This window comes from Agelaius tricolor, unplaced genomic scaffold, assembly GCF_023055355.1.
Source record: "Agelaius tricolor isolate 1412-34295 unplaced genomic scaffold, bAgeTri1.0.p SCAF_49, whole genome shotgun sequence".
In the NCBI taxonomy this organism is placed as follows: Eukaryota; Metazoa; Chordata; class Aves; order Passeriformes; family Icteridae; genus Agelaius; species Agelaius tricolor.
The window spans coordinates 1,717,499-1,739,448 of record NW_027269309.1 but is presented as its reverse complement, the minus strand read 5'-3'; the positions used below and the strand labels follow the sequence as shown (position 1 = coordinate 1,739,448).

General features: G+C 53.3%; 1 protein-coding gene across 2 annotated transcripts; it reads right to left on the bottom strand.

Moving 5' to 3' along the window:
- Positions 1 to 1,037: 1,037 nt before the first annotated feature.
- On the bottom strand, positions 1,038 to 21,258 carry GGT7 (gamma-glutamyltransferase 7). 2 transcript variants are annotated; one of them, XM_071455390.1, is made up of 15 exons: positions 20,930 to 21,258; positions 17,953 to 18,179; positions 16,705 to 16,856; positions 15,365 to 15,479; positions 14,796 to 14,863; positions 14,079 to 14,152; positions 13,448 to 13,641; positions 11,351 to 11,438; positions 10,215 to 10,342; positions 7,701 to 7,789; positions 6,799 to 6,942; positions 6,014 to 6,131; positions 5,379 to 5,516; positions 4,316 to 4,415; positions 1,038 to 3,372 (listed from the first exon to the last, which is right to left on the bottom strand). In XM_071455390.1, exons 1-15 carry the CDS (start codon positions 21,105 to 21,107, stop codon positions 3,209 to 3,211), a joined length of 1,977 nt encoding a protein of 658 aa, XP_071311491.1. In that variant the 5' UTR covers positions 21,108 to 21,258; the 3' UTR covers positions 1,038 to 3,208. The 2 variants fall into 2 exon arrangements, with proteins under 2 accessions (XP_071311491.1, XP_071311492.1); XM_071455391.1 differs by lacking the exon at positions 20,930 to 21,258 and adding an exon at positions 18,694 to 20,209.
- Positions 21,259 to 21,950: the final 692 nt, after the last annotated feature.

The following is a 21,950-nucleotide window of genomic DNA, read 5'->3' as shown; positions in this document are numbered from 1 at the left end:
GCCCCGGGGGTGCCTCGGCCTGTGCCCAGCCATGGCAGCAGGGACCGGGCACCCCGGGCAGCCCAGCACCTCTGCCCGCCCGCAGCGCCGGGAGCAGGCCAGGCTCCGGCCCCGCTCCGTGCCGGGCCACACGCGGGACACTGAGGGAACAGGAGGGCACAGCCCAAAGGCCAGAACATCCTCATCCTCATCCTCACCCTGGCGCAGGAGGGCAGGGCTGGCTCCTGCTCTGCCCCTCGGGCTGTGCCCGGGTGAGCAGCAGCGCCCACAGCCAGCGGGCAGTTTGTCACCTGTGCTCGAGAGGGGCGTTCAGCCCTTGGAAAACACGAATAAACTGCTGCAGCTCCATGGCAGAGCCTGGCCCCAGCTCATCCTCGTGTGAAAGCAGCACACGCTGACGGGGAGCACTGCAAACCTGGGCAGAAACAAGCCGGCCACATTCCAGATCATAATTTGTCACGTTTAGTAAAGGCATCTTTTAAAAATTTATTTACTTTGTTTGTGTTTATTTTGTTCCTTTTAAAATCGTTTTCGTTTTTCCCAGCCCCTTTGTATTTTGTGTTCTGAGCTCCTCACTGACACTTCCATGACAAAATTTCAGGACAAATTTTGCTTCAGAGCTGTCAGATGCCTGCAAGGGCCAGGCTGAGATCAGCACAGGTACTCTGCACACACACATCTCTACAATACAACCCTTTATTTCACAATGCCCATCTCACCTGTACCAAGGGAAACACCAGGTATTTCTTGGTACCTCATGTTAAATTTAGCAGATGTTAAATTCATTAGATGTTAAATTCATCAGATCACAACAGATGGGCTCAAAATACTAGAGACACTGGGCCAATTAGCAGATTAAAGGTCTCCATGTTGGATACATCTGTGCTATACTGATGTTGCTTTTAAACAGAGAAAAAAAAAGGAAATTATTTGGAATACCTTTACTTCTCTTAGCTGAAACCTAGGGGCATAGGTCTCATCTTCCAATTATTTTCAATTTTCTCTTTTTTTTGCAATGCAGGCCATGATTGAGCAGAACACTTCAGAACATGCTTTATTTTAAGATTCTGGATAATTGCTGTGAAATTGTTATTTGGGACATAGGAGTGCCCTTTTGAATCAAGACCAAAGTCTATTACTCCCAAACATATACACGGTATCCAGCATCAGAAGTTGGTGAATTCAGTTAATAAGGAGGAATTTAATCTTTCAAAGTTTTTTGTGACATTTCATGCGAAGTTCTGCACTGACAATGATTCGATCACATATTTTGCAGCTGTTCATAGAGAACCTGCATGCCCAAGGGACAGATCAGGGCTGGGACAGAGCAGAAAACCCCAGACCATCTCCAGAGAGGTTCAACCCACAAAACTGCCTCCTTCCCTTCCAACAGAGCCTGAAGAGGTCTGCTCCAAGACCCATTTACATCTCTCCATCCTTGGTCAGTGACCAACTCTAGTGCTGATGACAGAGAAATAAATAAATAGATTTGGTGTCCCTGTGGTGAAGTCTCTTCTTGGTGGCACAGAGCACGTCACAGATACAACATTGTGCTTCCCCTGTCCCAGCTGAGGGCATGGATGCACTTGGATCAGGAAATGCTGCTGATGGTGCCGTCAGTGGGAGCTGCTCTGCTCCCCTCATGGGTGGCTGCACTTCAGCAGAGCATGAAAACACCTCTGCTCTCACTCAGCCCAACGTGCTGCACTGGGCTGTTCTGGGATCCACAGCTCCCAGGAACAATTAGTCCAATATCTGCCCTGTGGCCCCAGCCACCCCAAAATCAGCCCATGCCCTCGAGTGCAGGAGGGTGGCACAAATAGGGAGCCACAGGGTGCCTGGGGAGGGAGGTCAGGGTGAGCGGTGTCATCACCAAATCAAAGAGCAACACAACCATAAGCAGACACACATATATAATATGTACAGTGGCCATGGGTGCATTTGCACCATGAAGGAAAACATCACATTTTAGACTGCAGAAAATGATCAAACTCTGGATTTTTCAGTGCCAAGTGTCTCTAATAGCCAGCAAAAGGAACAGGAAATGTCCAAATGTGGGCTGAATGACCTGGTGCAGATGTCAGCTGGGGTATTCTTCCCTTCTCAATTTCAGACACAAAATGCAAAAGCATTCTTTTATTTTCACTACATGCTGTGCACAGAAAATTATCTCAGTGTTTGGTTTGGTTTCTACTTTTTCTCTCACTCTCTTCAGCTTTTCCAGTAGATTCACTAGGACTAAAACACAGAGCTAAGGTACAGCCATTAATTCAGTCAGCAGAAATTCCCAAGCCTCTCTGTAGGAGTGACCCAGGCTTTTGGAACAGATTGAGATAATGCAGTGGAAGAAAAGCTCTGAACACACCTAAATGCTCTCCATGTGGTCTTCAGTCTGTGATCTGTGGTTTTTCACTGTGGAGTACTGCTAAGATATCTCCAAAAAAGTGTCTAAGAAAGTTAAACCTGCTACCATTAATCTGAAATTCACCAGTGAGGAGGTTAAACCTCTGTAAGAAAACTACTGGGGGGTGCACAAGTTGTTAGAGGAAGAAGTTGTTAGAGGAGGTGAAAACCATTGCTCTGGTTACAAAATCAGATTGCCAGTGAGTCTGTGCAGCAACTGGATTCAAAATATTTAGTGCCAAAATTCAAGGTAGGTAGTGATGTGGGCACAGGAACCTCCCTGGGATGCTGCATGTTGGCAAAAATCAGCAGGCCCAGATGGAGTATTAGAGCACTCCCCAATATTCCAGCTGCAGGCACCTACAAACATTCCATCAGGTTCTATTAATGACTGGCTTGCACTGGAAGCAAAGAAGGAGCTTGGGAAAGACAGGGAGATGAGGATAATCACCATCAATAATAACATCAGCTGCAGCAGCTGTTTTTTCCCTTGCTCATGTTCCTGATCCCTAAAAGTAAGATGCTGGCTAGAACTGAGCTTTGGAAAGACTGAACTATTAGCAAGACTGCCAAAAGAAAAGTGCTCCTGCCACCCCTGTAACAAGGCCCGGGCTGCTTGCAATCCAAAGGACTGAAAAATAAAAAGAGAGCTGGATGTTGCTGCTGCTGGCTCCTCTGTGCTGTCAGGGTGGGGAGTGCAGAACACGTTCCCAGCAGTATGGGGGCTGGGGAAGGGGCCACTTCAGAACATGCACATCACAGGGTTGTGTGTCAGCCTTGGTACAGCCCACGGCCCCGGGAGCTGCTACAAGATTGTGGCTCCAGCAGCATCTGCACTCCTGGGGTCCTTCAGGCCAATGATGAAACTGTTGGTTCTCCTGGCCCCGTGCACCAGGGACACCACTGGGACTTTATCCACCTGATGGCCCCTGGCCACAAGAAATTCAATATCTTCTTCAGGAAACTCACCTGCAGGGATTTGAAAAGAAAGTTGGTAACTGAAACCAGTGTTGCCTCTGCTGCAAAGGTCTGTCTAACACTGCTGGGGCCTGCAGTGGGGGGAACCTGCCTGCTGCTCCTTCAGAATGTCCAAATTCACAAATTAGGACCTTGTGAAGTTTCAGATTTAATTCCATTTTAACTTCCAAGTCTGCAGGGCACACCGCAGGACAGATCTTATTTAGATTTTCCTCTGAAATGGGAAAAGCCCAGAAACTTTGGCTATTTGGTGTGGAATGAGAACCAAATTTCACTTATGGTTGGCTCTGGTGAAGTCTGGGGCAGTGTGAAAAACACCAAATAGACCAAGACTGACAGTAACAAGGACAAGAGCTGACAGTACAGACTGCAGAGGGCCAGCACTGATGCTGTGTTTTCAGCACTGTCAAGCTACAGCCCTTTCCATAAGCCTTGCCTTCTTCCCAGCTGCTGGAATTAAGGGACATGGACTGAAAAGTGAAGAAATATAATTTATGTCAGAGGGAATAAAGTGCAGGAAGCTTTGAGCACATGTCTGGGTGAAGTTGAGGCTGCAGTCTTGCTGAGTTGGATATTGTCCATTGCATCTGATCTCCAGAAGGATTTAAGGACAGGACAAGGCCACTGCCAGGAGATGAGCTGGGACAGAGGAAGGGTTGGGGAGAAGCACCTGAAAGAGCTTGGAGAGATGGTGCCAGAGGGGTCAGGAAGCATTTCCAGGACAAGAGGGAAAGGACATGGCTCAGCAAAGTCTCCAAGCTTTGAAGAAGTTGAATTCTGATTTTTGTCTTCCCCAAAACCCTCCACACCCCTGGGGACCCTAGAACATGGTGACCTGTGGTGCTTCCATTGCAGTGTGCTAGGGAAATCCTGCTCTTTTCCTAAACTTGCTGGATTTGTGTCCATTTGTGTCCCACCCAGTGTCCATACTCACTGTCAACCTGCAAGGTGTTGGACTGAAGCTGGGGGTGAAGTCGACCAAGTGACAAACTTTCACTCAGATTCTTGTTAAATGTTAAAACATTTACCAAAACCTGCAAGAGAATAAATTGTCCTCAATAATAAAAAAAGCTAGGAGAATAGGTGAAGCCAACTTCCTGAGCATGCCCCGAATTGGTGGCTCCAACATCTGCACGTGCAGCAGGCAAAGGAGATTTTGAACCATTTACTGAACTGCATGAACTGTTGCAGGGCTGTGCACACACTAACAGGTCCTTGGAATGTGGCTTGTATGTTGTTGCTTGTAAAGCAGGACATTTTCAGGATACCATGGGCTTTTTGTCACATAGTTCCTGCTAAAGTAGCAGAGCTGTGTGTCTGGAACATGATGTAAGCTCTAAAGAAGTGTTTGTTACAGCCAAAAGCTCAGCATGTGACTTCTCCAAACAAAGCACTAGGAAGCAGTTCTTGGCTTTGGTTTTGCTCTGAAGAATGCTTTTCAAAAGGTAAGGAAACTGGGAGCCCTTCTCAGGCTTTTCTTTTCAGCAATCCATTACTGCTGTACATGCAATCAAGCTATTGGCAAGTACTTCACCTCCTTACAAATCATAAATTAAGAGGAACTGCCCAATTTATATTCAGTGTTGAGTTGGAAGAATTCAGTTGGGAATGCCTTAAAAGGAGCTTTTCGTGTGGAAAAGGGTTAAAGGGCTGCCAGTTTCCTGCAATTTGCTGAATAAAAAAATGCTCCTTTTTTTCTTAATCATCCTTAAGGTGAGTTTTGAACAGGTATTAGAATGACAAAAACCATTACAGATTTTGCCAAAATGCTTCTCCTCTACAGTTAGGAGTGGTGCCACCAGGAAAGGTGCAAGAAAAGTAAACTGGTAACCCTTAGAGATTTGAAATAACCCAAGTGTGGAACTGGTGACACCAAAGTTTGAACCAGTAACCTGTGGCCACCAGTGTTGACCCAGCCTGGGACAATTAGGAAGGGAAAGGAGGGGACCCTCCTCAGCCTTGAGCGAGCAGCTGCCCAGGGAGGACAGGGCACTGACCTGCACGATGCCGCTCAGGGCTCTGTCGCCGTGGTTGGCTGCCAGGCACAGGTAGGTGCCACACATCCCCTCCGAGGGCCTGACAATGGTGGGCAGCAGGAAGGAGCGCGGCCGCTTCCCGGGCTGAACCAGGTTTGGCTGCAGTTGAGGAAAAGTTGCACCAAAAAATGTCAACAAGCCAACTCTGCCACAGAAGGGACATGGAGCTCATCACCCTCTTCAAACAAGAAGGTTTTACAATGCATAAGGCAGCCTGGAAGCCACCAGCACAGGTCTGCATTTGTTTCTTTCCAAGACCTGAAGACATTTTTCCTGCTATTTGTTACTTTTTAACCTGAAGGGCAACAATTCATGAAGAAACTGCTTAATACAAGTCCACATTGTTACTTAAAGTGCATCTGGGCTGCAGGGAAAGTAGGTAACGGTGTTGTTTGGTAATTCTGCATTGTAATAATAACTTATGGACATGGAGCCCTCTGTTTTCTCACTTTCAGTGGCTTATGTAATGAAAAATAGCAGCTTTCTACAGGCTGTTGTCTCTGTTATTAATAAAGCATTAAATAGTTCCCCTGTTGTGAAGATAAGAATAAAACTGGGAAAAGAAAAGGTAAAGAATTTGTCATGCCATTCATTACCGGCCTGGGGATGGAGTGGTTCATTGTTTTGTTTTGCCAGGAGAAGTCCAACATCTGGCTGTTCAGGAGGATTCCAGAGGGTGTTACTATTCCACTGCCAAAGGGACGATTCAAAGAACTGAAAAGAAACACAGGAAATTTCATCCAAATCACTCCAGAGATTTTTGTACACCTCGAGGCTTTCAGGGCTCCAAGTTTCTGTCCCACCTTGTCTTGATAGAGATTCTTTGATGGTTGTCTAGGGCTGGTGAGATTGAGGAGAGACCAATGCACTTAGGAGCAGGACACACCTATGCCACAGCAGTCTGTCCCTCCCCGTGTTTGAGGATTCTCCTTGCTGAGATGGATGTGCCTCCATCACTCCTACATTTGTCACCCCCTCTCCCCAGGGAGCAGGTCCAGGCCACTGCAGCCACGTTCCATTGTCAGAGGGTTCTAAGGCTGCACAGGACAGAGCAGCACCAGCCCACACATCTCAGCCCCACTCTCCCAGTCCTCTGCTGCAGGACTGACTGGGACAGAGCAGCCTGGCTGATCCAGGCCTGTTCCCACCCTGTCCTGTTCCCTCCTCCCTGCTCCCACCCGAGCTGTAGAGGAGGAAGAGGCCAATCCTTTACCTGGCTGATCCAGGTCTGCTCCCACCCTCCCTCCTCCCACCCCAGCTGTAGAGGAGGTAAGAGGCCAATCCTTTACCTGGCTGATCCAGGCCTGTTCCCACCCTGTCCTGTTCCCTCCTCCCTGCTCCCAACCCCCAGGTGTAGAGGAGGAAGAGGCCCATCCTTTACCTCACCACGGCGACGATGAAGTCATCAGGGCCCATGACCAGGACCTGGCTGGCAGCAGCCCCGCTCTCCAGGGGGGAGGGAGGTGTGGACAGGAAGGACTGGGAGTCATTGATCAGCTGGCGCAGGGAATTGGCTTCTGATTTACTTCAGCGAGGAGGGAGGGAGAGAGGAAAGCAAGCTGTGAGCCTGGGGAGCTGGATGTGTCCTGGTGTCTCACACAGCTGGGGCTGGGGGTCCCGAGGGGCTGCACGAGGACAGGGGGCTGGTTTGGCTCACCCCAAGGAAGGAAGGGGTGACAAGGTGGCTCAGTCTGCACAGAGTGGCACTCAGTCTGCCATGAGCCTCCAAAGGCTCTGTCTACCCCTGTTTGCCCTCACCAGGAGTAAAGCCTTCCTCGATGGCCAAGGTGACAACCCCAGCTGAATGCCAGTCTTCAGCAGGAGGACAAGTCAGGCCCAGCCCATGGCTCAGCCTGGCTCTGAGGTGGGAAGCTGGGCTCAAACCCCAGGCCTGGCCTCTCCTGCACAGCTGGGTGTTCTGCAAGGCCCTGAGCCCCACAGAGGGCCAGGAGAGGCAGAAGTGGCACATGTGGCCATGTCCACAGGGATGGCTGTCTGTCTGACCCACTCAAAGGGAATGTTTAGAGTTGTGGCAAAGTGGGAGGAACCCTCAAATTCAAGCTGGCTCCAGGAAACCTCTGAGTGAGGACATCCTGTGACCCTTCCCCAGAGCCCCGCGCCTGTGGTCAGCTGTGATCCTTGTAAAAGAATGAGCCCTGGGAGGACACTCAGGGTCTGACCTTTCCTTCATAAAACACAGGGAGAAAAAGGCACAGCACAGCCAGGAATGATATCCAACCCACACATCCTGCAACTTCACCTGCCTGTCCTCCTCAGACATACCTCACCATGCCTTCTGCTGTGTGAGTGACAGACACGTCACCAGATGGGTCTCCCAGGTTGCTCGCCAGACTCAGGGCTATTTTTAGTGTCTAAAGAAAGAAAGGAAAGAAAGAGGAGGAGGAGAGGAAGAGAGGAGGAAAGGAGGAAGAGAAGGAAAGGAAAAGAGAGGAGAGGAAGAGAGGAGGAAGAGAAGGAGAGGAAAAGAGAGAAGAGGAGAAGAAAGGAAAGGAGAGGGGAGGGGAAAGGAAAAACATTTATGTGGCCCTGGAAATACAGCTTCTAATACTCCAAACTAGAAGAGGTATCTGGTGTCCTGGTGTGTTGGCTGATCCTTATGAAGAAAAATTACCAGAAGTCTGGGTTCTGGGAATACCTCAGTGCAAAGGCAGCCACATGTGGGTATGGGAACCAGGGAGCCTCAGTCCAGCATGGCAAACTGTGCTGGAGGAGCCAAGTGAATCCAGCAGTGTTTGTACAACCACAGAATCACAGAATGGTTGGAGTTGGAAAGGACCTTAAAGCTCACCACATTCCATCCCCCTGCCATGGGCAGGGACACCTTCACATGCTTCTCCAATCTGGTCTTGAATGCTACGAGGGATGTGGTAGCCACAGCCTCTCTGGGCAACTGCTGCCAGCAGCTCACCATTCTCACAGGGAAGAATTTCTTCCCTTTATCCCCTCTAACCCTGCCCTCTGGCAATGCACTTGCTATTACAAGTGCAACATCCCTGGCAGGAGCTGATGTCCAGCTCAGTGGTTCAGCCTCACTGCCATCTGGCACACAGGGTCTCCAGGATGCCATTTACCTTCTCTTTCCATTCCTGAATGGTCACCACAACAGCAGGGACCAGACTGAATCCCAATGGGACAGAGGTGCTGGGCTGCCTCTGGACCCCAGCTCTGCTGGCCCAGCACCAGTGCTGAGCAGAAATGAGTGTTCTTCTCTCCAGCTGCTGCCCAGCTCCTGGCTGTAAACCATCCAAAGGGCTTGAAAAGAAAGCATCAGTCCCAGCATACATCAGGGAATGATGGTGCAAAAGGAGGAAAAGATCTGGTTTCTCAGACATGCAGAATCCTGCCTGAGCCAGTCCATTGAAAATGGGAAGATGCAATTTCAAAGCACAGGGTTTATCCAACCCTGGGACCACAGCATAGCCAGGGCAGAGCCATGAGGAGAGAGAGAGCTGCTCCTCAGCCAAGCCAGCCTTGAGAGAGAAAGGCTGAGCAGATACACACTCAGCATTCAGCTTGCAGGCTGGGCCATGGTCATTCAGGATCCAGAACAGCCCACTCCCCTGCAGGCAGCCAGTGAGATGTGACTGCTGGTCTGGAATGTGCCACACAGCAACAGCTTCTCCTTGGTTACCAGCTGTGTGGGGAGCAGAATGTGACAAAGCTCTGGAGAAGGCAGCACTTCCATGGAGCAGTGTTCTGACCACCACACTGTCTCAGGGGGGCAAGGGCTTGGAGGCCAGGCAAGAGCTCCATGGAAACAGCAGAGCACTTTCACCCCAGAGGCTGAGGACCTCTTAACCTTGGTCCTGGTTGTCCCAGGGCTGGGTACCTGAAGCTGGCCTAGCACTGAACCTCAGCCCCATGATGAGCTGTGGGACCCAGGCAATCAGGGTTACACATCTCCTGAAGTGACTGCCTTGGAGCTGGAGGGTGCTGCTCCAGGATAACCAGCAGGTGAAACTCTTGGCAGAGGAAATAGATTCACCCAAAGCTTCCTGAAGAGAGCTCAAAAATGACTCAGGTGAGTCAACCTCCTGTGCCTCTGCACAGTGTGTGACATCTCTGCTGCATTTTTGCTGAGACACTTCCATGCACCCATTGTCCTGTCTGCTACAAGAGTGTAGTTAAATCCTCAATTAAAACTTCCAGCTGATAAAGCCCAGCTGTGTATCTGTAAATTCCCAACTCATAAACCCTATCTGTGCATCTGTGGAACATCTAAGACCACAACTCTGCTTACAGAGCAGGAGACAGAACACTTGCTCAACCTCCTGGAAAGCTGCAAGGTTTTGGCAGGAGAGTCCTAAATACTGGCAAAATTCTGGACCTCAGAGATCAGGAGGTGGGCAAAAATGTAAACTTTTTTTAAAATGTGAAGTGTTGGGTAGGTTTTCCTTGTCATCACCGTGTAGAGGCTTTTCTTGCAGCACACCTTGCAGTGCCCTCAGGTGCTCTGCAGTGGCCAGGACCACTGGAGCTCAGCGGTGGAGGAACTTGATGGGACCACCCTCAGGTGCTGTGGGGTCATTCTGCAGAGATAACTGTATACAAGAAATGGACAAAGCCACGGTTTATTCTGAAAAAGCTCTTCCTAAGCAGGTAAGATGCTCCTGCTCAGCCTCTGAGACAGCAGTACTGCTCAGTTTTACACCTTAGCAGTCTATTTGCTCATTCTCCTCTGGGAATAACATACAAACATTTTTGTACAACCACAAAATAAATAAATCATTCTCTAGCAGCACAAGCAATTCAGCCAGATGTTGAACTTCCTCTTACCTCCACCATCCAGTGCAAGATATTCCCTCTGGACCCTTGCCTTGTGATGTTAAAGCCCTCGAGGATGTTCAGTGCTGAGATCAGTGCAGGACCTGCATGTGGAGGAGGAGGGGTGAAAACAAGGTGTCCTGTGGAGGGAAGAGAAGAGGAATGAAGCTGCTTTTGTCAGACACCATCCAGTGAGAGCACTCATCCATGAGGACAGGGAAACCCTTCCTGATTCAAGGGGAAACAATAGAAAGCAGCATGATTTGAGAAGGATTTCCCAGAACATCCCTGTTGTATCTTTCTGTTTCTTCATGAAGGACGAAGGAAGCCCAAACAGGAATGCTTTTTTACTTCTGCAATTCAGTTCTCATTGGTTGGCTGCTGGTTTCTAGACTGCAGTATGGAAGAATGGAGATGGAATTGTAGAAAACCAGAATGTTTTGGGTGGGAAGGGACCTTAAAGCCTGTCCAGTGGCACCCCCTGCCCTGGGCAGGGACACCTTTCACTATCTCAGGTTGCTCCAAGCCCCATCCAACCTGGCCTTGGGCACTTCCAGGGATCCAGGGGCAGCCACAGCTTCTCTGGGCCCTGTGCCAGGGCTTCACCTCCCTCACAGGGAGAGATTGCTTCCTTACATCTATTCTAAATCTCTTCTCTTTTAGTCTGAAATCATTCCCCTTGTCCTGTCACTCTCTGCCCATGCTAAAAGTCACTTTCCCTCATTTTTTTTATAAAACTCTTTTACATACTGGAAGGCTACCTAAAAAATTTGCAACATTACAGCTATAAGGAGGGTAAATACAGGGACTGCTAGAAAATATTGACATTGCATAAAGTTAGCTTTTTTCCCTTTGGGAACTGTCTTCAGCTGTAGGTCCAGCTTCTGTTGAGATGTTGCATCAAGATATGAACATGTTGCATCTTTAAACTTCCAAGGGAAAAAAAACATTTCAAAGTACTGAAAATCTCCTGAGCCACCCATGATGCATCAGTGTCAGCAGGAAATAGCAGGAAACTGTCTGGAAGGCCTTTCTGCACACATTTCAGCACAGTTTTGACTTCAACTCTTGCTCAATGCTGTTGCCACCCCTTGCAAGGTGAAGAAAAGCTTCCCCTGGAGCTGCATGGCTCCAGGGGGAGGGTGTACCTCGATAGGTTGTGTGCACAGGGTCCTCCACAGTGACACTGTAATTGCTGAAATCCTCCTCCACCAAGACTCCTCCGTAGCTGTGGACCTGCACGAGAGCAAAGCAGTGCACCCTGAGCAGCCTGGGCCAAGGCTCTGTGTGCAACACACCCTCACTTCAAACACACTCCACTGAGATCCCTGAGCAGGTGCCAAGTTCCTTAGGGTACCCTGGACATCTGTGCTTTCACAGCCCTGGGCACCTGGCTCACTGTTCAGCACATCAGGATGCTCTGCACTCCCCTCCTAAAGCTCACCCACCCCAAGGGTGCTCCCAGGACATTCTGTCTGCCCAGGAAGATGGGAATTGGCCCTGCCCTGCAGCCTCCCTGCCCTGGCTGGCAAACAGGAGTGTGATAAGGGGCATTGAATACTGCCAGGATTATGGGTCCAGGAGACAAGGAGCTTGGGTATAGCAGGTGGCCATCACTAGAAACATCAACTAAAAAAATCACTGTTCTCACCCTATCTGAAATTATTTCATCTGATAGTGGGTCTGCTGTAGCCTTGGTCTTCCTGTAAGATTCCTGTCAGAGGTACAATGTACCAGGGTTGGTACAGGAAAGATGGGCCATTCTCTCCATTGCAGGTCTTCTGTGGCTGAGTCATGCTGGAGATGAGGGAGGACTATCAGAGGGTGGTGGGGCACTGCCCAGGCTCCCCAGGGAATGGGCATGGCCCCAAGGCTGCCAGAGCTCCAGGAGTGTCTGGACAATGCTCTTAGGAAGAGGGTGGGATTGTTGGGATGCCTGCATGCTCTGATCTCTAACCCAGCTGGTTTCCTTGGCAGGAAAACTCCCCTGGCAAAACTGAATGAATCACTGGAGCAGGACAGCTAATGCAGGGCATGCCGTGGGGCCAGAATGTCAAGCAACCCCAAAGCTGCTAAAGGTGTCTCTCCTACCTGGGATCCCTGTTTCCTTCCCAGAGAAAAGGGCTGTGCTGAGCCAGGACCTGGCTCCCCAGACCCAGCCAGTGGGGAATGGGGCACAAGGAGCAGAGAAAGGGCAAGAAGCCCCAGTCAGCCACACACTGCAGACATCCCAAATTCCCAAGAGAGCACTATTTTCCACCTGTGCCTGGAAGCAAAGAGTGGGTGTTTTGGAGCTGTTGATTTCACCAGATGGATGCCCTCCCTGTGCTGGAGCAATAAGCACTTTGTGAAGGCAGCACTTTGCTCTGCAACCAAAGCTGGAATTGTGCACTGGATCCCAGAGCTTGTCAGGTCTTTGATGTGCCAACCCTGGGCCTTGCTCCTCCACAGGGAATTTGTGCTTCCCTGTGGCAGCCCCCAGGTCAGGGAAACACAGTGACAAAGCAGGGTTTAGCTGTGGAGATGCTTGGGACTCCTCCTGCTCCTCATCCTTCACCTCTGCTGTAGTTCAGGTGAACTGTAGATTTCCAAACACAGAGCCCACAGATGTCTGAGTCTTGAGTGGAATGAACACATTCCAGATTCTTGATGAGCTATTGAAGGAGCACCACTTGAGCCACGGTGGCACAATAAAATGGTGCTCCAACTACCCTGACTGCAGCCACACAGATATAAAAGTTGCTATGGTTTGTTGGGGGCTTTTTTCACCAAAATTACTTTGTCTGTTCTGATATTTTTTCCAGAGCACCTTTAACAGGAGTTAAACTAGGGCAACCCCAAGTGGGACCAAGCCTTTCTAATCCTCTGCTCACAAGACTCAGGGTTTTTTTTAAACCATCTTCCTGGAGTCTGTATCCTACAGTCCCATTAACCACAACAACTTGTTTCTCAACAGCCTCTCATCCTGGGGGAAAAGGCTTTGTCACCCAAGTGAACAGAGCCTAGAGCCCAAAATGATTTTTGTTTCCTTTCCAGACTGTCCTGGTTATAGAGGAAATGGAGGTTTCACTTCTGTAGACTGTGGGAATGGCCTGTGTGTCAGTACTCCCACCACTGCAGGGACAGGAAAGAGAAAGGAGGCATCTGTCCCCATCATTGTGCTGGCACTTGGCTTATCTGCAGTTTGTCACCTTAAGCAGGTGACAGCCCCAGGCTGGCAGGTGCCAGGGGCAGTCCTGGCTCACCTCAGAGATCATCTCCTGGGTCAAGTTCCCGCTGTAGAAGGCTGCCACCCCTTCTGCCCCCAGCAGCTGCAGCATGGCCGCCAGGTCCAGGCGCCGGACGAACATCCCAGGCAGCAGGGGCTGCCCACCCGGCAGGAAGAGCTCCTGGAATCGCTCAGAGTAGTTCAGGTCCTTCAGCTCACTCAGGGCTTTGGCTGCAGGTGAGAAGGGGAAGGACATCCAGAAAAAGCAGGGGTCAGGAAGGCACAAAGGACCTGGAGTCACTGTGCACCTGATGGGGATGTTGGAGACCTGCTGCTGCCTCTGGTCCTATTGCAGAACTAGAGGGGAGCTGGACCACTGGTCCTTTGGAACTGGGAAAGAAACCCAAAGAAACCCCAGAACCCTTCCCTGCCTGGCCCTGGGCACTGCCCAGTGTGGTTTGTCTGCCCTGGCTCTGCCCAGACATGGCAAAGGGCTCCCATTTGGCTGCCACCACGCTGTCCCTGGCAGACTGTGGCTCACACATTGCTCAGCTCCCAACAGCATCCAATCTCCACGTCCACAAAGCCCTGATTTCCCATGACTAACCCCCTGCATCCCCAGCTGCCTTGCACAGTGAACTGCCCTGAGCTGCCCATCAGGTACTCACCCAGGTCATGTGTGACATTAAAGCCATTCTGGGCAACATCGGCCGTGAGGCCCAGCAGCTCGGACCAGGGGAGCCTGGCAAGGGAGAGAGGACAAGGAGAAATGGGCCTTGGAGGGCTGCAGTGGGGCAGGGTGGTGGGGAGCTAGCACAGGGCTTGGCTCTGCAGTCAGGGCTCCTGGGACACCAGGCTGTGGGGCCAGCAGTGGCCAAAGGGAGCACTGAGCTTTCAGTGTTTCTCCTCAACAGGATCATGTCAGTGCTCCAGGATGTGTCCCAGAGAGAAATGGCCGTGCATGGATGGGGGAAGGGCTGTGCCAGCAGCAAGAGCTCAAGCCAGGCTCTGGTGGTGAGCAAGTCATTCAGATCCCTCTGTATCCCAACAGAGCACCAAGGACGGGCACACCTCTTAGGGTGAGCTAAAGAGACAATGAAAATGCACAGACACGCAGGGCCATGTGCTGCAGCTCTAACAGAACATTCATTGTACATCTTCTTCGCCAACAGTTCACTTTGCAGAAAACATGACCAAGCTGAATTTTTTCTTTGGTACATGAAATAGCAAAAAAATAATCATCTCTTTCAACACAAGCCTCTAAGTACCTCTTTGCTGATGGTTTTGACTGGTGGCTGAGAACATGGTCTGATGGCAAGGGCTCATGTGCTCCCAGCTTCCCACAGGGACCCCAGGGCACAGCCTGTGCCAGCCTCATGTCTTACCTGCCATGTAACTGGTGTGCCTGGTGCATTCCTAGGATCATGCCTGGCACCCCTACGAGCAGACCTGGCTGTAAAACAGGAAGGACAAAAAGGAAGAGTAGTCTCCTTTCCATGAGGACATGGGACACCGTCCCCAACTGCAAGGGGAGGTGAAAATCATGCTTACTTTGGAATTATCTGCATAGTTAGGAGAGGGGAAGAGTCTGTAGCAACACACTTTACTATGAAATAAAAGGTTTTGGAAGGAGAGAGGCAAATTCAATCTTGTTCTCAACCCAGTTTGGTCAGGAGAGAGAACTCAGCAGTACAACCTGGGATTATGCTCCTTCCTGGGACTCTTGTCCTCCCAGCACCCTGGTGCCACAGAAATGTACCTCTTTATTCCCCAAAGCTCTGCAGGTATTTCGGGGCTGATAAAGAAGTTTTTTTCCCTAGATTCCTCATGTCTGCAGGGCCCAGGATCTCCCATGATGAGAGAGACCTCTTGCAGCTTTGCTGGACATCTGCCCCTCAGCCTGAAAGTTGGAGAGAGGAGAGCTGGAGACAATGGCTGTGGGCCGGGATCTCACCTTGGTGTCCTGCTGCGGGTCCCCTTCCAGCGGGATGCCCAGGGGAGCCACCTCACGGAAGTCGATCACCCAGCTCCTGTTCTTGCGGATGTCGTGGACCAGCATCACCCCGCCCCTGCGGCGAGACAGGGTCAGGGCGTGGCGCGGCCGCTCCAGCAGCACCGCGGCCGTGCGGCTCGGGGGGCGCTGAGGCCAGGGCGGCCCGGTGAGACAAGGGGCGCTGTGCCAGGTCACCCGCCCCAGCAGGGCCACCAGGTGGCCGGAGTAGCAGCGAATGCTGCTGTCCTTGCCTAGGGCACACACCAGGACAGCCAAGGCGGGGTTGGTGTGGGACGCAGGCAGCCCTGTGCTGAGCCTGGTGAGGCTGGAGCAGTCCCTGCCTGCCTGGTCATGGAGCCACTGGCTCTGTTCCACTGCCAGGCTGGGACCATCTGGGATTTTCTTTCTAATCTGAACAGTTTTGCAACAAAAGACGGTGCTTGCTTACAGCGGCAATGGGTGGTGCAGCTGGAGCCGTGATCAGGTGGCTTGGGTTTATACAACGCTGCTGAGCCTTCCTGCAGAGCCAGGAGCACCGGGCTCACGTGGATGCCACCCTGGGAATGAGGGCTGGAGAAGGACATCCCTCCCTGGCAGCTTCCTGGAGCTGGGCTCAGACCTTAGCCTCGGGAGCAGAGCTTGTGGAAGGCAGAACTCAGGCTCTGAAAGCACTGGGGCTGAGCCCAGGGTGTTTGTAGCTCCTGGCACAGCTCCCATGGCTGGGGGGCCATGTCTCCCTCTGCCCTTCACCAGCCCTCTCGAGCCTGGGGCTTGGATGCTTCCTGCACCAACTTCAGCAGAAACAATTCCCTGCCTGGTGTTTCTGTCCTGTGCTGACAGCATGGAGCACGGGAAGGGTCACTGTGACAGATGTGGACACATCCACTGCCTGATGTCAGAGCCCTGGCACCACACCCTGAGCCTGGCACTGCCATGGAGGCATTTCTCAGGTGAAGAGGGACTTTTTACAAGGGCAGATGGTGACAGAACAAGGGGGAATGGCTTTACACTGACAGAGGGCAGGTTTACATCAGGTATTTGGAAGAAATATTCCTCTGTCTGAGGAGGAGGTAGGGGAACCAGGCACTGGTGCAGGCTGCCTCATCCCTGGAAGTGTCCAAGGCCAGGCTGGATGGGGCTTGGAGCACCCTGGGATAGTGGAAGGTGTCCCTGCCCATGGCAGAGGGTGGCACTGGATGGGCTTTAAGGCCTCTCCAACCCAAACCATTCTGGGGTTCCATGAAACCACTCCCTTGGGGACAGCCGAAGCCAGGAGCAGAGGGTGAGTGCCCCACACTTACCCTCCCAGGCCCGAGGTGTGGGGGTTGACGATGCCGGCGCACAGGGCTGAGGCGATGGCGGCGTCCACCGAGGAGCCCTGTCGGGCCAGCACGTGTGTGCCCAGCGCCGTGCAGCGCGCCGCGTCTGTCACCACGGCGCCGCGGTGGAACAGCTGCGGGACACAGAGGGCACCCTGGGCACTGCTGCTCCTGCCCGGCTCTGTGCACACCCACCCGTGTGCCACCTGAGGCCTGGGGCCAGCGCCGGGGCTGATCCAACCAATGCCAGCGGGCACCGTGCGTCCCTTGGCGCATCCCCGCTCCAGGGCAGCTGCAGGCAGCCACGGCCACCAGTTCAGACAGCTTTCCACACTTGGTGTGCCAGGCTGGGGGGCCACATCTCCCTCTGCCCCTCACCAGCCCAGAGCTGTCCCTGTGCTGCAGCCAGGCAGTCATCAGGAATGGGGATACAGCTGTAAAGAATGCAGCAGGGCCCCAGGACCACAGCATGTTCTCATCCTTGTGCCAGAGCTGTGTTAATGCTCTCCCATGATATTTTAAAGAGTTGATTTTGTCCCTATGGCACAAATTGCAGCATCTTAACAAAAGCCAGGCTGGCCTGGGGACATGAAAAGACAGAAGGGCCATGGCTACATGTGGAGATGATGATGGTGACTCCTGGCTGACTGTGACCTGGCAGAGGTTCTGCAGGGTCCAATCCTGTGGCCATACTGCCTTGGCTGTGCAATCTAGCACTGGGCAGTGGGACAGATTAGTGGGAGGTTCACCTCTGTTTTCAGCTATTTCTCTACTTAGTCCTGGATGAATCTTCCAGAGGTGAATCTGGGCATGTATGCCCATAATCCATAAAACTCTGTCCATGTGGACAAGATGCCTACTGTTTCACTAAGAATTATTTTCTGAAAGCATTCCCATCTAGTTCAAACCACAGCTGCAGTCACAGCAGTGGGGTTTTCTGTTCCCCCCCGGCAGCACCCCCAAACCTGCCTGACACAGCCCCCCACACCTGGACATGGGACAAGCTCTGAGAGTCTGGCTCGGCTCTCCAAGTACAACCTCCAGGTGCAGGAAAAGGCTTTCAAGCCAATTTGGGGTGGAACCAGGGGGAGACTGGCACCCAGGGCCTCACTGACACCAGCCATGGCTCCCCAGTGCTTCCCTTGTCGAACTTCTGACCAGGAGGAAAGTCAGGGAGCTCTCCCATCTTTGGAGCCAAAGCCCAACCATAAAACCACGGTTTTGTCTTACCTGAGGGTCCCCAAAATAGATCTGCATGATGAGGGCCACGGTGACGCCTGTGGCGAAGGTCAGGCAGGCGGTGATGATGACGGTCAGCCCGTCCTGCCGGCAGCTGCAGTCTCCTGAGAAGGGGTCCTTGCTGGTCTCCTGCAGAGGGGACACATCCTGGCTCCCCATCTCTGAGGAGGACGAGGGCAGGCGCTGGAGACGCGCAGACTTCAGGAAGGAGTCTGGGTCTTTGTGGGCAACAGGGAGAAAACAGGTGTGAGTTATTGAGCAACTTGGGGCTCTTATTGCAGTGTTTACCCAGCACTAATGTTACACTGAGCCCCTTCCAGCACGGCTATCACCTTCCCCATTGATCCCAGCCCTCAGGAGCCTTTCTGGCTCAGATACTGCTTTGAGTCATTTTACTGATCCTTTTCTTTAGCTCTGGTTATTCCAAACTGACTTCCCTGGAGATTAAGAGACAAGAAACCCTTGAATTTTTACTCCATTTCAGTCCATTCATCAGCCTTCAGTGACAGGCCCACTCTTATGCTCCATTTGGAGGGGTTCTTAACACAGCAAACAGGTCTTTGAAATGCAGCAGGACTGAAGAAGAGGAAATTAAGATATGAAAAAAGATGCAGCAGCTTTACTTGGAGCTGTGATTGAACTAAAGCACCTGAGCAAAACAGAGGTAAAGCAAAACATTTGGCCTGGGAAGAGAAAATCCCTCTAGGGAAGCGAGGGCAGGGAGGAGCAAACCTGCAAACCGGAGGCCTTGGAACATCCACTGGCTCCTCTGCAGGAAGGACTCTGCTTTAATTCCTTGCTTCCTCTGGCAGATGAGGCCCACTGTGAAATGAAGCCACACACTGGACACCCAGCTCCAAGATGGCAAAGCAGTGGGGCAGGAGTTTGTTGGGCCTCAGCAGGATGAAAAAGTCTTTTTTGCTCGGAAAGATGCCTTGAATCTCTGTGAGTGTCAGCTGCTGCCCTTGTGCTGGGAGGACACCGGCTAAGGATGCCCTGCCTGTCCTGGTGCTGCCAGGCACACAGAGCTGCTGGGGCAGCTGTGAGGTTGTGCCCATCCCTCATGGGCTCTGAAGGGGATGAAGTAGCTCAGGGCATCATCCAGGGCTCCTGGAGGAATTTTTTCAGGGGCTGCAGTACTCTGTGCATCCATAGTGGAAGAAGAGGCACCAAGTGGAAAAGACAAGATTGTCCCTCCGTACAGATGTTTCCTGGGCTTGGAAAAGGAGAGGGGAGAGAGCAGGAAAGCCCACATCCCCCATCAACTGCCTGCCTGTCTGCTCTGGCAGGTGCTGGGTATCACCCTGGGCACTGCCAGCCCAGTCCTAGTCATGGCATTAACCTGACCTAGCTGAAGCTTTCCTGAGGCCAGGGAGGGAAGGAATTTTAATTTCAGTGATGCTGCAACCAGGAGTAAACTTCCACAGCCAGGAAATCCCCTCAGAGGGAATTTAATCTCATTTGTGCTGTGGTGGTTTAGGAGTGGGACTGGGAAAGGCTCAGCTTTTGCAGCCTGAGCCTCTGAGCACACACTGATCCCTCATGGGCTTTTCTGGTCTAAGCGAGCTGGACTGAGCAGGAGGACTGGCTGGTGGCCTCAGTGGGGGCCACAACTGGCCTGGCAGGGGCTGCCATTGGGGTGGGATGTCACATACAGCCCCTGGCACACACGAGTGAGGCCCCAGTCCCACCTGCAGGGAAACAGTGGGGAGTGAGCTGGACTCCAGGACACCATCCCTCTGCTCTGGTGACAGGCCAGCCCAGCATGAGGGGACATGAATACCTTGGAAGCAACTGTAGAAGAGGGCAGGCCACAGCCCTCCCACCATGCAGCACCTCCATTCTCTGCCACAGACATCCTATTTTTAGTCTCTGTGCCCACTGGTGTTGCATAGGGACAGCAGAGCTGCGGTGTGGGGATGGGAGCAGCTGGAAGGGGTCACTTGGGATCAGAAGCAGCCTGCGTAGCCAATGCACAGCTGCCCATCCCAACACCAATGTGCATGCTTTGAAAAACAAGCCACCAAATCCCACTTGGCTTCTGTGGGGCCATGAAGGAGTTGTGGCTTTAAGTGGGAGCCAATGCTTTGGAGAACCAGGGCCACCTCAGGTCTGGAGCTACTGCAGAGGAGACAGCAGAGACTGGAGCTGCTGGTGGGCTCTGCAGGTGCTCCTGCAACAAGTGTCAGGAGAGCAGTAGCTCTCTTCTCCAGCAACCCCACCTGCAGGTGCTGGCACTGCCAAAAGTCCACCAGATTCTGGCTGTGTGACAAGAGGCCTTGTGCTGCCAGGAGAGCTGCTCCCACACTCTTGCCGGCAGCAGCTTTGCCTCGACGGTCAGGAGAGCACAGGGTGGGACGGGCAATGGGAGCTTCACCCGTGGGCATGGTGGGACAGGGCAGAGGGCAAGGGGAGCCTGGGGCTGTGCAAACATGGGCTTGGGGGCTGACAGGCACCCGGACTGGGAACCAGCCCCAGGGGGAAGGGCAATACCGCCAGAAGAAACACGACATGGGGGAGAAATAGCATTTCTCTCAACTATGGAGGAGGAAGCAATCAGTTAAAAATAGGCAGAGGATTTTCTCATAGATCAAACGATCACCTGACTTTATTCCAGCTGAGCACCGGAGGGATGAAGCATCCCGAACTGAGGGATGTGCAAGGAGCACCCTAGGGTGGGGGGATGCTCAAGGAGCATCCCAGGTGGAGAGACGCTCAAGGAGCATGCAAGAAGGCCATGCACAAGTGGTCCAGGCCGGAAGGCCGAGCAGGCTGTGGGAGAGCACATTCCAGGCTGCCCTGGGAGGCTCTGTGCCGAAGCCCCGGATCTCTGGCTGCCTTCCGTCCCTCAGGGTGAAGGCGGGGCCGGGGCGCAGGGACGGCGGGAGCCGGGGAGCCCCGCTCCGGGCGCGGGGCCGAGGGCCGGGGGTGCCGGGGGCCGCGGGCGGGCTCTGCCGCCGCCCCTCACCCGTGTCCTGCTCGCCCAGGAACGCGTCCTCCTCCTTGCGGGCGCGGAGGCCGCTCTCGGCCGCGCCGCTCGGCTCCTCCTCGGGCAGCCGCGGGAAGCTGGTGATGCTCATGTAATCCACGGGCGAGCCGGCGGCCAGGGCCCGCTGCCGGCCCGGCACCGCCTCCGGCACTGCCATCGCCGGCTCACCCCGAACCGGGTCACGCCGAGCCGGGACACCCGAGCCGAGCCGGGACCCACAGCGGCGCCGGGCCGGGCCCACCGCTCCCGGTCAAACGGAGCCGCCCCGCGCCGGCCGGGCGGGGCAGCCGGAAGGGGCCGGGCTCAGGGGCGGCTCCTCCCGGGGCTGGGGGCGCTCCGGGCCGCTTCGGCAGCCAGCGCCGGCAGGCGGGGAGGGCCCGGACCCTGCTCCAGCCGGGGCTGCTCCATGGCCCGAGCTCCCCTTCGCCCCTGACCCACACAGGGGGATCTGCCCCGGCCACGCCGCACCAGGCGGGTTCCGGGCCAGGCCTCCGGGGAGCTGGATCCGAGTTTCCTACGTCCGCCTCCAGAAGGCTGGAAGAGTTTTCCAGGGGATGTGCATGGACATTATGTCGCTGCCACAGCCAGCCCCTAGCAGAGGGCTCGCATGTCACCCCTTGTCATGGGGCAAGGGGCCACCAGCGCCCAGTGGGACCATCAGCAAGAGATGCTGTGACATTGGCCCAGGGCGGCCGGGTGTCTGCTCTGCCACAGCCTGCCTTCCATCGCTGCCTGCTCGTGCGTGTGGATGAGAGCTGGACACCGCCGTTCCCTCTGCAGCACAGGGGGTTTGGGTTGCCGTTTGCAGGTGCAGCTGGCCAGGCTCACCTGGCACTGGTGGCTCCCTGCTCCTGGCTCCGGCAGCACCAGCACAGGTGTCAGGAGGGGCTGAGGCTGCTGGGCAGCACAGGGAACCAGCACAAAGCCGGGGGGAGCCAAATGGGGGCACAGGGCCAGTTATGCCTGGGGCAGGCCTGAGCTGTGGTTACCAACAGCTCCC